Genomic DNA, 16,814 nt, shown 5'->3' with positions numbered 1-16,814 from the left:
GGTACAGTACAATAACTAATTAAAACCCCCAAATATTTGAATTAATACTTGTTCAGTGCAAGCATTCATTCAAATAAATTATAAAGTGCAGCTGCTGTATCTTCAAGTACCACTCTGCATGTGCAGTTTTTTTTTAGTATAGAATGATACATTTTTATGCAAAAATAAAAGAACAAAAAAAAAAAAAGGAAAAATATTTCACTCTGGTTATACAGTGGCATAGCTGCCAAATGGAGGTCAATGAGCATTATCGGCAGTAGACGGTAGATAAGCAGTTTGCTTTCTAGAGAGAGGACTCCAATGGTCATGTTGGATAGTTTTCGTTTTTGCAACTTTACTTATTAGTTCACATTATATTTGTGTTGAATAACTCAAAATTTTAATGTTAATAGCAATTAAATACAGTACTCTATATAGACCTAAAATGTAATATGTACACCTATAGCCGAGAAAACATTAGAAAGTTCTCTTTTGCAGAGTGGTAGACAGTTGGACCAAGTTAAGTGAGAAAGTAGATGATGCTTAAACCATCATTAGTTTCAAAGTCATATAACAGAGAACTGGGAAAAAGACGGGACACCACGAAACATGGCTCTTATCTTGTAACTGCACTTAGGTAATTACATAACGTATCCCTTTCACAGCTCAAACACAGGCAAGTAAGAGCAAATTGTGATTTGATTATTGCAGGCCACTAATACACAATTAATAATGATGACATACATACTGGGCAATACCTAAAATTGGTAAATCCCTTTAACTACATTTGCCCAGGGTTCAACATGACAACTGCTCTAAGTATTAAATGCATACCTCACAACAATGTAAAATTCTCACCTCAGATTTAGAATATAAATTTGATCTGGATTCATAACTGATTTTACCTAGACACCTAGAGTGACTATACAGTATAGTAATTTCCAGCTGATCTTTTTTTCCCACTATTTTTACTTCTGAATTCTTGTTATTTCTATAGTAATGTATTATAAATATATATGTTAAATGTCTTACTAAACTTGTACTGTAGAATTAATGGTACAATATAGTTTGTATTATCTGGCTTTTTTGTTAAAATCTTTTATTCCTGAATTTTCATTTGAACAAGCAATTCAGTCTGCTAGGGCTTATTACAAATCATGGTAATGATTTGGGTATCATAGGTACCAAATCAATTAATCAAGTTACCATACGGAGGTATGTAATGACATGTATTGGCAAGTCCCTTGGTATCTCGCTGTTCCCACCTTACCTATGTAAGTTTGGGGGTCTCACATGAATGGTACAATTAGAGTTCTGGGTTAATGAATGGTTGGGGCTGCCATCTGGTGTCAAGCGAGTGGTACGAACCAGTAATTTGTTAATGATCATTTACATAACGGTCAATGTTGCAAATGTAATATGTGCAGTTGTGTTTTTGTACACCATGTCTCTGATGGTTTTTTCTTAGTTACTGTGGTGACCCTAGGTCCCCAGACTTTTTCAGACAAGACTTCCTAGATCCTTTTTCTTTATTGAGTGGACCAAATTTTGGTACAAGTCTTTGAATTGTTTGAGCCTTGTGTGACATTAAAAATTTAACGGGCCAGATTCACGAAGCAGTTACGCAAGTACTTACGAACCTGTACATCATCTCTCAATCTTTGGTGGCTTTGTTTATAATTATTAAACAGTTAATGAGCTCTGAAGCACCAGGAAGCTGTTTATAACAGTAACAACAGTTGATTGAGAAGTTTTCATGTTTGTAAACTGTTAAATAAATGTAACCAAAGCTGTCAAAGATTGAGGAAAGATGTAAACGTTCGTAAGTACTTGCATAACTGCTCAATAACACCCTAAGTTATCTCACCTTGGAAAACACGGTAGAAAACAGCTAACGCTTACTGTGAGGAGGGAACTCAGCATTTGCCTTCCTGCCCAATTACAAGCAAGCATAGCACTGACTTGGCACAATGCCCAAGTAATGAGCCATGAACTCTTGCCAGAACATCGTGAGCCACATGCCAAAATATTAACCAATGCCATACCAGAAATGCAAACAAAGCACACAAGGCTGCATACTTATAGCCATCGTGAGCCTAAGGGAACATGCCCAGTTGACTTAACTACACCCTGGACTGATTGAGACTAGGTCACAAACCCAATGACTTCCCCATCCACTTTCCTCCCAGTGCATATGAGTAAAAATTCCTTGCATTTGCATGCAAATGTATTAAGTTTTTTTTTTTTTTTTTTTTTTTACACACACATGCAGTGGCACTTTTCATAATATCAGCACTCCAAGGGTTAACAGTTACCTGTACATAATTAATATATTTTGTGTAATTATTTTCATTTCAAGTGTAACTAGCAACCCCTTGCAAAAACCCCAAAATTAATATTTTGAAAATATTGAACTAGCCTTGATACAAAGCATTAAAGAATTGTAAATGGGACCTTTGCCAATAAACACCTAAAACATTCATGCCGGTAACTTTCCCTCACTATATCAAACTTCCAGTAACATCTCAGATAAGAAAATCTATAAAAGTACTAGAATGTTCACAATACACCAAAAAACTAAATTGATTATTTTATTAAATGCATTAAAATAAAACCATTATTTTAGTTTTTTTTTTTTTTTTTTTTTTTTTTTTTTAAGATATATACAAGAGTTGTTACATTCTTGTACAGCCACTAGTACGCGTAGCGTTTCAGGCAGGTCCCTGGAATACGATCCCCTGCCGCAAAGAATCGTTTTTTCATCCAAGTACACATTTTACTGTTGCGTTAAACAGAGGCTACAGTTAAGGAATTGCGCCCATTAAATCCTCCCCGGCCAGGATACGAACCCATGACTTAGCGCTCGCGGAACGCCAGGCGAGTGTCTTACCACTACACCACGGAGACTGTATAAATAAGACTGTGACTTAATAAAAAGTATCACTTTAGTGACAGACCAGAAGCTGAATTAAATAAAACAAGGATTTACTCAGTGATGGTAGAAAGTAAACCAAACACACTACAAGCACCTCCATCATAACTACAAGCAAGTATTGAAGCACCAAATACAACAGCCTAGGCAAAGCCCTAAATTTTGGCTCCCTAAATACACAGGTAACTGCTTGCACACACACACACATTAGTTCTCTCTCTACTCATAAAAATCAATCTATATGTCTATTGTAGTGTATTCAAAGTACTGTACTTCAAAGAATAAAAGTTTTTTTTGTCTAAATCTGGCTCTAAGGGAATACAAACTCATTTATTATTCATATTACTGTATTTACTTATAAGTTGGGACAAGTTCAAAAGTTTACATGTACAGTGTTGTTATTAGCAATATACAACCAGAAATATACACTTATTTTAGAACTACATTATATTACCTTACACTTTATAGTTGTTATTACCTGGGACTAATTTAGCAAACGTCTTGAAGAAACTGAATGATTCTCGCATCTGTGGCCGGCATATGGCCGGTGGGCTATCTTCACTCCCACCCATCCTGCTCATTAACTTATTACCATAACTATATGTAAGGCCTCCTTCACCACAATTCCCTTGGCATTTACCAGTAACAGAAGAATTAAAATGGACACATTAATGCTTAGGGGACAATTAATCAATCACCAGGTGACATTACTTAGCTATAATAGGCTTGTTCTTGGATTTCTTTGAGGGATAATTGTCTTTTGTTGTAACTGTTGCAACATCAAGACCACTGATGGCAATGACTGACAGGAATGTCATCAAATTACATAAGACTGAACATTAGAATTAGCAACATTTAAAGTTTGAAATGTTCAGTAATATCACGGTATCATAAGGCACCATCCAAGATTACATGAATGTACTGTACATAACCCATTAATTACATTATAAAAGTCTGTGACAGTAATGTATAACTAATTTTCTTTGTACATTACAGCATACAAAAAATACAAAGGTGGTGAAAATTGAGCTAATACGCATATAATCTAAAACAGCCTTGAATGTTTAAAAACTGTCGAGATTAGTTAACTTAAGTAGTGGAGGGCACCTTACAGCTAGTGGAAATATAGTTAAGCTCACAGGGTGGCGTGGGCACTGGTATATGGTGAAAATGTTTTGCGGGCACCACCTGATATAGGCTACCAGGATGAGCAAAGAGAGCAAATGGTATGGTCTAATGTGGATGCCTTCACGTGTGTGATCCCAAGATATAGTGCAAAAGCACCTCCTGGTACAGTACAAGGGTGGTGAGAGAACACCTCTCGGTATATATGACCGCAAGTTATGGTGTGGGCGCCACCTGGTATATGATCACAGATGGTGTATAAGCGTCTTGGTACAAGATCACAGGACAGCTGGTATACATTCACTGGTAGAGAGGACACCTTCCAGTATATAGTGACAGGTGGTATGGGCGCCGCCTGGTGTATTATCACAGGGTCATGTGGTCATTTGGCAACCTAAACCATCACAGGTGGTAATGGGTGCCTTCCAGTAGCCATTCACAGGTTGTGGTGTGGGCACCTCCCGGCATATGATCACAGGTGGTGTGGGCGCCTCCTGGTATGAACGACTCATACCAAGAGGCTGACTCACGCCAAATCACCCATGTTGATGCTGTCAGGAGAACCTATCTCTCTCCCACCTCGCGTCGTCTTCAAAACTGTCACACCAAAAACCACAGTTATCAGGAGGTATGCCAAGGTGTCCTCCGAGCCAGGAGAACCGCTGTTACCGACGCCTGTGCAACAAGAAGGGTGCAAGAGGTGCAACAAACCCCCCCAGCACACGGACCGCGCCACTGCGCAACGTCGTATGGTACATTGTTTACCACAGCAGCTGACCCTGGTGCCAACACACCAATAACCACTCCTATTTACATATCCCTTCGATAACCCTCATGCGGTAGCATAAACCCATGTAAAAGCATTCAACAGAAGAAAAGCATCCATAATGCAATTTTTCTAGCAGAAAATGTGTTTACAAGTTAAAAAATGATTCAATAAGAGACGACAACTGAGCGCCCGGCGCTCCATCTGTGGGCCGCCTCACGCACCACAATTGTGCAACGTCATCCCGACTGGTCCACTTTCAACACGGGACCAAAAATGAGGACAACTCCGGTTGGTTATGGCTCGAGCAGGTAGCCGTAACTCTCTACACACCATATTACTCTACACTCTAATATTTAACCCTACTCTGCATTTAGACTATATATATATATATACACACACACACACACACACACACACAGATACATACAAGGAAACCTAGACACGCGCACATGCTGATCGTATGTTGTAAATAAAATAAAAAATAAAAAATTATATATATATATATATATATATATATATATATATATATATATATATATATATATATATATATATATATATAGATATATATAGATATATATAGATATATATATATAGATATATATAGATATATATATATAGATATATATATATATAGATATATATATAGATATATATATATATATATATATATATATATATATATATATATATATATATATATATTCATCACCATTGTAACCTAATGCTTAGCTAGTGATTGCTGCATTATTCTGTGTGCCTTTACAACACCATAATATATTTTCATCGAACTAGGCTTACATTTTGCCTCAATTCGTTCTCGAGTCGAAATCGCATTCTTTGTGAGGTTTTATCCTAGGGAGGGTCAGTTCGACCTGGGGGGGGGGGGGGGCTCGATACAAGTCTAAAATGTGTATAAATACAGGCTACCTGTCCCTCCCCTCGCCTCCAACACGGGAATTTTTACATTTAACTGTAATTCTTAATATAATAATGCTAACTGTCCAGGAAACAATCATGGGAACTTAGCCAAATTACACATATTAATTGTAAGTTATTATTTTTTGCAGATATCGAGAGGACTGCTATCCACAATTCTTGTCATAGATATTATAATCAATAATTAATATCATGAATGGAAAAAGTTGATATCATTCAGTAGCCTATGATGTCAAAAAGGCAAAAAACTTGATTAATGTATTAGATATGCAGAATAAATTAAGCAAACCTTTCAAGAAGATAGAAGACACAAGACGTTGTGGGTGGAGGAAATGGAGAGAAAATAAGAGGATGTGCGTACCTGTACATAAGGCCAAGACTTAAAATTGTCTTGTCATGGGCGTCTTCTTGTCCGCGGGAGCCCCAATACACTCCGCCCCACTGATACCACTGCCTGCCACTCACTACTCATTGTCTGATATTCCCTTCCACGCTCACACCCTGCATGCTAGCTCCTCTCATCCCAGATTATATGGTGTTGCTAGCATGGCTACCACCACTAACTACAATTTCTACGGCCATCCCTTGAGTCTTAAAACCCCCTGGCTGCGTGTATAAATTTTGTATTCTTGTTGCACTCAATATCATGTTAATTTCATTGTCTTCAGGGCAAATTCATTACCAGGAGCAATCATCCACCCCCATCAAACCACCTAGATAGTTATCTAGATATTTGTGAAAGCATATTACAGTTCCATTAATAGGCTATAAACTGATGACTTGACGGTTTAAATGACTATAAACCGCCAAGTGAACATTTGTCCTAAACATACATAATCCTCAAGTTATAGCTTTAATGTATTATAAATTGTAGGTTTAAATATAAAAAGTGTATGCAGAAAAAATAGTTTTCAAATTCCATATTTCACATTTTGGACAATGTTATACTAATGTAACTTAATGTAATGAATCCCAACCTAACTTAACCTAAAGTAGCATTAACCTAATCTAACCGTGGGCAGAGAGTAGATAATAGCACTAATTAAGTAGTTATTCTCAAACCATTACCTGCAATGGATTTCCTCCCAGAGGATAGGTCGCAAGTGTCAGACATTTGGAATACAGTACTGCAAAAACGAAGAAACTGTTTTGATCAAATATGCACCGTGCATTTGATCAAATGTGTGTGATGTAGTGGTTTAGGGTAAAAGCTTTTGAGTACCAAGTGAGCGGGGTTCGAATCCTCCTCATGGCTCCCACTGATTTTTTCATATTATATACATATGAATTATATACATATGGATTCCTTCTGAAGATGTATTTAATATACGAAAGTACTTAAGGAAATTCCTGTTTCATTTTCCTCCGTGGTCTGACATTGTCACATTCTTAATCACGTGTTTATTTTCGTGATATACACACATATTATATACATATGTATCAGATAATGTTGTTGACCAGACCACACACTAGAAGGTGAAGGGACGACGACGTTTCGGTCCGTCCTGGACCATTCTCAAGTCGATTGTGAAGAGGAGGTAGAGACAGGCAATAAATAGGCAAGAGAGAGCTGAAGAGGAAAGTAAGGTGTAGGGGATAGTAGTAATAATAAGAACTTCAGAGGGCCTATTGGCCCATATGAGGCAGCTCCTATCTATAACCACCGAATGAGAAGGAGATAGTAATAGGAATAAGAAGAGGATAGCAAGGGAGCGTAGAAGACAATGAACAGAAACAGGGAGAAGAGAGAAAGAAAAGGAAAGAAAGATAAATGGAAGGGGTAAGCAAATGTTAAGTCACGTTTGTTAGAAAGATTAGAGCATTTGAGTATATACTGTAAAAGGGAAGAGTCCACAGCAACAAAGCCAGGACTCAAGTTCATGCTGGGTACATTGTGTATTAGAGCCGATGTTTGTTGTCTGTATGAGGTTGAAGTTCAGATACTTTGGGCCAATCTCACCCAACTTTGCAGGGTGAATTATCTATGGTACAGGACAGACAGAGGCTGGTCGGTGTTGGTCTTATTAAAAGGGGGCTTGGCCAAATAGTGACTCCCTCCCCTCCCCCTCCCACCCCATCAGACACCTAATTGGTGAAAGGTGGTTGGGCGAGTCCATAGATTTCTTCACTTGAAAATAAAGAAAACTTGAAAACTAGTTATCTTACCTTGAGGTGCTTCTACAATTAGCTACCAGAACATTAAAAAAAAACACAGGAGGAGGAATAATATTTTGTGATTCAAAGTTTGCTCTTCAAGGAATTGAAAACTTCTCCAACAGAGGTTGATAGCAAAAACTTCATACTAACAATTATAAATGACCTGACTGCTGCACAGCGTCTTCTTTGTATGGATATCAACTCACATAAATATAACCTATCATAATGACAGACATTGCAGCCAAATTAGCATGTAGCAAAGATGAAGTTGATTTAAACCTAGGTATCCTATCTCTGTTGTCAGGACTATAGTGTTCCAAACACTCAGGTCTGATAGAAGAGAAATTACAGACTCCAAATGGGCTGAAAGCACTAGTATAAAAAGCTATGATTTGTTCAGATCTGAAAATTATGTTTACGGACACCATAAAACATCCAACAGACTATGCGACACAGTGGTTGCCAGGATCAGGTTGGGTTATCATTACAGATGGCAGGTAGCAACAAGTGAACAATTTGGAGGATGTTGATCCAGTAAATTTCTTCAAAAGATCAGATGTAACACAAACAACGAGCAATGGTTTCAAGCTCAACAAGCCATAATGTAGGACTAAGAACAGATGCTTTTTCACCCCAGGGTTATAAACCCATGGAATCGCCTACCTGCTTAAGCTGTAAATGCCAAAACCCTGTTAACTTTTAAAGTACAGCTGGAAAAGATCATCAAGGCAAATGGGGGGACCTTCGACAAACTGCCACCTTCCTGTTCTTGTCGAGGTCACTAATGTTAGTGGCTCTCGGGTAAACTCAGATAAACTCAGGTGACGGATCTTCCAATCCTGAGCACTCTGGGTGCAAACTCTGTGAGCAGGAACTGGGTCATGATCTCGCACCCTGCATCAATGAATCAAAAGTTATTAGACCATTCAGACTCATTGGCATGAGGTACTTGGAGCTGTACAATAACTTTTTTAACTCTTGTGTTCTTGAGGATATCTTCATAATGCACCCAAAATTTGCCAGTGCAGTCTACTGAGCAGATGGCTTTGTAAAAGCCTAACCATCCTGCAAGATTGAGACTTTTAGTATCACTGCTACTTTATTCATTCTTGTGTTCTTGATGATATCCTCATAATGCACCCAGAGTTTGTCAGTGAAGACTACTTATCACATACTTTTGTATGACAAACCATGCTGGGATGGGGATTTTTAGCATCACATAGCTAATTTTTTGTTATATACTGTCCTGTATTCCCCTTCATATACTCTATGGTAGCTGCATAAATGCAGATGTACTTAAGTATGTTAATAAAAAAAAAGCGAATTCAGTGGGAGCTGGGGAAAGAGGGGAAGGTACATTGAGGGAGAAAGGTGAGAGAAGGATGACACTGGGAGACGGTGGAAAGGGGGAGAGGGGAGACAAGGACAAGGAAAGGTGTGGGGATGACGAGGAGAGGGGAGGAGAGAAGGTTAAGAGAGTGAGAGAGAGTTGGGATTTTAGGAAGAGAAAGTTGAAGAGGGGAGGAGATAGGAAGATGGGAATGAGATGAAAATCAAGCTTATCTTCAAAAAATAAATTCCTTGTATTGCATACAGTACTCACCTCCTTGGGAACGAAAGTCCATGGTGCATGAATATTTCATCTCAGCAGGGTCTAGAGCTGTAGCTCCCTCCATGGTTGGTATAGTGGGAGGTGGAGGGTACGGACTGCCATAACCCCCTACATTCCCAACACCACCGCTGCTGTTGCCTCCCAGGTTTCCTGTTGCTCCGCCTGAAATATTCCAACAACAGAGATTCAGTCTAACATCATTAGCAACAACAGACTTAACATTCATCTTTTTTGTTTGCATGCCACAAAGAAATTACACTGACTTAGACAACTGTCATGCCCTTCACAACTACCTGGACAAAATACAGTACAGTATGTGTATGGAGTAACACTTAGCAGATGGAATTCAATGTGAATAAATGCCATGTTATGGAATGTGGAATAGGAGAAAATAGGCCACACACACAATCAACAAATTTAACTGTGTTTAAAGACATTAATGAACTTGAACAAAGAAAGAAATCTAGGAGTGGTTCTGGATATTAACTGTCACCAGAGGACCACATAAATGATATTGCACAAGAGCCTATACTATTTTCTTTCCCACTTCAGAATCTAATTAAAGTACATGAATGGTGGAATACTACATAGTTCATGACATTTGTAAGACTAAAATTGGAATATGCAGCAGTTGTATGGTGCCCATATCTCAAGAAACCTATCAATAAGCTAGAAAGGGTGCAAAGACATGCAATTAAATGGCTTCCAAAACTAAATAACAAGAGCTATTTATGAGGAGAGACTAGAGGTGTTATAAATGCCAAAGCCAGAACTTAAGAAGGAAAAGAGGCGATATGATTATTACATACAAACTGTTAACAGGAATTGAGAAAATAGGCAGAGGAATTTTTGAAACAAGCAACTTCAAGAACAAGAGCTCATACATAAAAGCTAAGGAAACACTGCTGCTTAACTTAAAAAATATTAAAAATTTCTCATTTGTAAACCGAATAGTAAATGGTTAGAATAAACTTAGAAAATTCCTTAATGAATTTACTTGGACAGACTTGTTGCTAGGCAAGGAAGTAAATAAAATGTATGCCAAATTTTGTGAAATATACGATGAAGGGACATAAACATTCATACCAAGACAGAGATGTAAGACCAGAAAGCAGGATTGGTTCAACAGAAATTGTGAGAGGACCAGAGGACCAGAGAAGAAAAGACAAGAAAAAGGGTTCAATATACAGTAGGAAGAGGCCTAACCCACAAACATACCAGCACTACAAGCTAGCAAGAAATAATTACACATCAGTGAGGAGAGAGGCAGAAAGGAACTTTGAGAAAGGTAGAGCACACAAATGTAAAACAGATCAGATCTTTTCTATAAATTTATTACAAGCAAGCTGCATGTAAAGGATAAAATTGAGAGATTGAGAATGGGAAACAGGACTACTGTACTGAGAATGAAGAAGAAATATGTGAAATGCTAAATGAATAGTTCCAAAGCGTGTTTGTACAAAATGAGGATTTCAAAGAGCAGGACCCAATACAAATACCAGAACATACCATAGAATACATAGAGGTACAGTATCTTAAGAAAAAGTGGTAAAATTATTCAAGGGGCTAGGAAGAAATAAAGCAGTTGGACCTGATAGAGTTACACTTTGGGTGCTGCGAGAATCTGCAACTAAGCTGAGCATTCCACTCCAATTAACATTCCAGACATCCTTGTGCACAGAAGTCTTAGCAGATATATGGAAAAAGGCAAGCATAGTACCAATCTATAAAAATGCTAGTTGAGAAGAACCTCTAAATTATAGACCAATTATATGCATGTATGTTATATGCATTAACAAGTGTGGTAGTCAAAACACTAGAAACAATAGTTAAAGACAAATGGGTTGAACACCTAGAGAGTAATGACATAATAATGGACAGACAGTATGGTTTTCAAACAGGAAGATCCTGTGTAACAAATCTACTTAGTTTTTATGATAGAGCCACACAGATACTACAGGAAAGAGGTGGTTGGGTTGACTATGTCTATCTGGACTTAAAAATGGCTTATGAGAGAGTCCCACACAAGAGGCTGTTCTGGAAACTGGAACATGCTGGAAGGGTGACAGGAAGCCTTCCGACAAGGATGAAAAACTGACAGACAGACGAGGGCGGTAATCTGAGACAATGTATCTGGAGTGACAATGTAACTGGAGAACAATGTAACTGGAGAAGTGTTACTTGTGGAGTACCACAGGGTTCAGTTCTTGCACCAGTAATGTTCATTGTCTACATAAATGATCTACCAAAAGGAATACATAATTATATGAACATGTTTGCAGATGATGCTAAGATACTGGGGAAGATAGGAGATGCAGACGATTGTCATGTCCTACAAAACTAATCTAGATAAAATAAGTGCTTGGAGTGTCAAGTGGCAAATGGAATTTAATGTGAATAAATGCCATGTTATGGGATTTGGAATTGGAGAAAATAGACCACACACAGCTTACAAATTATGTGGAAAGGTACAGTATTACAAAACTCTAATCATGAACGAGACAGAGGTGGTTTTGGATAGTAAGCTGTCGCCAGAGGAACATATAAAGAACAGTGCGAGAGGAGCATATGCGTATCTTTCCAACGTGAGACTTTCTTTTAATTATATGGATGGTGAAATACTAAAGAAACTGTTCATGACTTTTGTGAGACCAAAATTGGAATATGCAGCAGCTGTATGGTGCCCATATCTCAAGAAGCACATAAATAATCTGGAAAAGGTGCAAAGGCATAATACAAAATGGCTCCCGGAACTGAAAAACATGAGTTACGAGGAGAGAATAGGGGGGTAAAACATGCTAAAACTAGAAGATAGAAGAAAAAGAGGTGATATGATCACCTCTTACAGAATACTAACAGGAATCGACCAAACTGATAAAGAGGAATTCCTGAAAACAACAACTTCAAGAACAAGAGAGCACAGATTCAAGCTAAGGAAACAAAGGTGCCAAAAATTATTAGAAAGTTTTTTCTTGCAAACAAAGTGGTAGACGGTTGGGACAAGTTAAGTGATAAGGTGGTAGAGGCCAAAACCGTTAGTAGTTTCAAACCGTTATACAACAAAGAATGCTGGGAAGACAGGACACCACAAGTGTAGTTCTCATTTTATAACGACAATTATGTAATTGTAATTACAGTACTGTACTTAGGTATTGTAATTACACCCCACACACACAAACCAACCAACCAAAGTTCTTCTATGCAAATATAGTTGTAGAAAGATGGAACAAGTGAGATGGTGGCGGATGCCAAAACTGATAGTAGTTTCAAAGCCTCGTATGACAAAGAGTACTGAGCTGTCATCCTGAAACTACACTTAGGTAATTCCACACAGGTAAATACACACACTGTATATACTGTATTTATATAATGTATACATGTACTAAATAGGTGTGTGTTGTCATAAAAGTTTCTTACCTCTGCCAAACATATGTTGTTTCTTTAATGGTAGAGGAGGCATCCGGTGAGGATCTTCTGGACCATATCGATAACTTCCTGCATTATAATCTCCACTTTGGTTTCGACTTCCACTGTCTGTGATTATCAATAACAATTACATCATATTACACTATTTATAAAAATGTATTCTTAAAATTAGATAAAATATTTAAATCTTTTAATGAAAGAGAGTTGGATACCAGAATTAGCATTAAAGATCCATCTGCCAAGATTAACAGCATGCATGATACCTTGTACTATTTCTAATTATGAAATACTGTAAGTCAAGAAAATAGTACCTTAAATAACTCGCAAAGAAGTTAAGCCATATGTGTAGAGTTCTTGAGAAGATAGAAAAATTAAGGAATACAAAGTCAGAAATACAGAAATTGCAAGTGAAATTCTTACCTATGCCAACTTGCATGATATGTTAGTCTTTTCATGTGCTAACTTGGAAGTTTTTACTGTTTACACCCCCCTTAACCAATGAAAATAATTTTGTCTAAATTTACTGTTTCAACATAGTTTTTAAGCACATTACAAAGGTTCAGGTGAAGAAAGTACTGTGCTAGAACTGTATTACATTTTCATCAGACCCTGTCTTGATTCCCATACAGTACTTAGAAATTTTCAAATGAAATTTGATAAATATATTTTTTCAGCATTAAATCAGATCAATATTTTAGTGCTGAATTATAATTTTAAAATTAAATGTGGTATCACAATAAAGTGTAAGCGTGTGTGGAGGTGTGAGTGTACCTGAAAGTTGTGTTGTGTTGTCGACTGTGCCCCAGGGCTCGCCAGGACTAAGGGAGGAGACTGCGGAGTCACTGGAGGCGTCCACACCTTCCTCACCATGAAGCTGAGGTAGCACACACCCAGCTGTGCCCGACAATAACACTGGCATTTAAGTCATCAACGTGGCTGCAGTAAGTCTCAAGATAATTCCCAATAAGACAGCAGTATAATATATATTCCCATCAAGGCAGGTGGCAATGATCTTGCTACAAAGATAAAAGCCATATACTGTTCCAGTTAAAAGCTATAGAATTGATATTTTTTTCCCCTTTACTTCAGTAATTGAACTATGAATCCTTCCCAAATGAGCTGGTACTTTCCCATGCCACAGGAATATATTAGAGGTGTATGTGGTAAAATCCTTTACATGCTGCCTTGAATGGAAGTCACAGTCAATCATGAAATGTGATAAATGTATATGGTAATCTACTAAATGAGACACCTCTTGGTTTGTCATATTCCAGTTCCCAAAGAAGTAAAATAAAATCTTAAATTTTTTAATGATGTACAGTATTCTAAATAAAATTGTTATTAAATTAGTTACAAAAGCTTTTATACCGATTAATAGTAATATTTTGCATTTCATTTACAGCATACAGTACATTATTAAATAATATGAGGTACAGTATAATTCAGAAAAGTTAAATTTTCTCTAATTTGTTCTTCTTTCAATATAGTACAGTTCACCGTTTATTATTAATGAAGTCTTTCCATATAAAATATATAAACAAATGAACTGTGTTTCCATAAGTACCGAACAATATTTACTTCCAGCATTAGAGGTAAGGCATATACTTTCAAGATTTAGCTACTAAAATTAAAATTGTCATCGAACAGAGAATTAATTCAGTATGTAACAACTCAAGCTACATACTTGAATTTAAACTTTTAAATTGAATCTAAAAACTTGAATTGAAACATTCAAGTTAGCCACAGTGCATGAATCTTTATGAAAACGGCACATATTCTGTGCCCAAGTTTATTCAAAACTTCTAAATGTAAGCTGGTTATCAGTTGAATCAATTATGTGTAAATAAGATTGATAACTATACATTTTTGCTGATACAATAATTGAATTATACTGTAAAACATAAAAGAATACAAAATTGGATTTAATAATTCAATGTTAATATGCTCTACTTATGATGTAAATCTTGTCGAAAATTTAATGAGTTAAGAGTGATATTATAACGAACTCTTTGGGACATTGGACAGTGTTACAAAATGACTATTTACAGCGAGCTCACAAGAAGATGGGAGAAAACATGCAACAGTACATGCAGGATGTTTACCTCGTGCTCACAGACACCAACATACTTCACAGTGCACCCATACTCACCATTCTATAACAGGTATTTATTCTGTGATAGTATAATAAATAAAACTACATGAATAACAAATGCTGTGAGGAACTTCATGCAAGTTGGCAAAATTAAAATAGAAACAGAGGAAAAGGACAGCAAACAAGCACAAGGACACAGTAATCTTACAAAACATATACAATACAGTAACACAATACAATATTTAACAAATGAAAACATTAAACTTGCACAATGAATTCACTGCATCACTAACTATTACTTTGAAATTAAATGCATGGTTGTAGAGAAATGTAATTGTGTTATGACTACAATATAATGTACCTTAGACTGTATAAGAATTCACACGTAAACACCAAGGTTTTCGGAGATTTCCTCATTATCTTCAGGGGAATACAGTACACATTTTGTTCATCCATTAGATATACTATCCTCTTTTCATCTCTCACTTAACACAGATACCATTCTGAATGAGAATGTATGTCAATACCAAGCTTGTCATTTAACAAAAAAAAAAAAGAGGTCTTAAATTTTAACCTTTAAAGATCAGTTTTAGTCATATGTTGATTCCTGGGGTAATCAGTTGTATCATCATTTGCGATCATTAAGATAACGTTGCCCAGTTATTAAAAAAATTGGTGCCTTGGGGAAGCTATTGAGCAGGCAATGCACAAAAATCAGGTTCCGAGGCTGGGGAATGGAAAAGAAGTCAGATGAGGTGAAATCTCTTTACAGTTAGGTTCTCATGTTAGATGTCCATCATATAATAGTTAAATTAAAATTTTGCTCAGTGACATTTTCTCATTAAACGTGGGAAAAATTAAGGTATGAATGATAACTTCTTGAATATTGCTCTGATCATATTTTTGAAGATTTTTAAAAATAAGTGCAATGCCAAGATAAATAGTTAAGTGCCTTAGGAAAGCTATTGGGCACATTTAAAACTAAATTCTGTGCTTCATTTAATTTGGAGTTTTACATGAAAAATATGAAAAATTTAGTGATAAATAGCCAAAACAAAAGTGATAATTTTTAAAAATGTCACAAAAATTCAGATATGATCTACTTTTTGGAGGCGATTCTATTCTATATCAGGAATACTGCTTCTCTTTGTTATGCTTAATCCTTATCACAGAAGTCCTAAGTGTTCAGTATGACAAGTGGTTATAGTTGAAATTCAAAAGAAAATTAAAAAATATGTGGAACCCATTGCCCCTATAACACTCCCTCTATTTAAACCACTGAATACAGTATATAAATTACATGGTACCAATGTGTTTATATGTTTGCCTGAAAACTAGAAGCACAAAACCCAAAACCTATGGTTATTACCAAAATTTTTATACTATACAGTACTATTTACACACACACACACACACACACACACACACACACACAAAGATAAAGTGGATAAAGAAAGCCTATTTAAAATAAAAAAGAAAGAAACATAGGTCAAGGGGACATTGATGGAAGCGAAATTGCAAAATTCTACATTTCAAATCTTTAGATGTTTGCTCAACATAGAACTTATTACAATATTTACAAGGTATTTTATAAATGACACAAATGTAGAATTTCGCAACATAAATATTCAGTAAGACATGGCCAATTGTCTAATGCTTTGTTTGTTCATCTGTCAGAAGATCTCACCAAATTGATTGGGAGACTGCTTCTTCAATAACGAATTGTAAAAGCACTTATAACAGGAACATAATTGAATGTGCTCTGATACAGATTACAAAAGAA

General features: G+C 36.5%; 1 protein-coding gene across 27 annotated transcripts in view; it reads right to left on the bottom strand.

Annotated features, from left to right (window-relative positions):
• The window catches only part of cnc (NFE2 like bZIP transcription factor cap-n-collar), a 649,104-nt gene that overhangs the window by 11,522 nt on the left and 620,768 nt on the right, over positions 1-16,814 (bottom strand). For 9 of the 27 annotated variants that reach the window (XM_069316304.1, XM_069316302.1, XM_045759464.2 and 6 more), the window contains 3 exons: positions 13,711-13,851; positions 12,931-13,047; positions 9,505-9,675 (listed from right to left, as the gene is read on the bottom strand). In XM_069316304.1, coding sequence (XP_069172405.1) covers positions 9,505-9,675; positions 12,931-13,047; positions 13,711-13,851 — 429 coding nt within the window. The remainder of the gene's footprint in view (positions 1-9,504; positions 9,676-12,930; positions 13,048-13,710; positions 13,852-16,814) is intronic. The other 18 variants (XM_069316305.1, XM_069316307.1, XM_069316310.1 and 15 more) reach the window with 2 other exon arrangements.

Source organism: Procambarus clarkii, chromosome 83, assembly GCF_040958095.1.
Source record: "Procambarus clarkii isolate CNS0578487 chromosome 83, FALCON_Pclarkii_2.0, whole genome shotgun sequence".
Classification (NCBI taxonomy): domain Eukaryota; kingdom Metazoa; phylum Arthropoda; class Malacostraca; order Decapoda; family Cambaridae; genus Procambarus; species Procambarus clarkii.
This window is presented reverse-complemented; position numbering and strand designations above follow the sequence as displayed.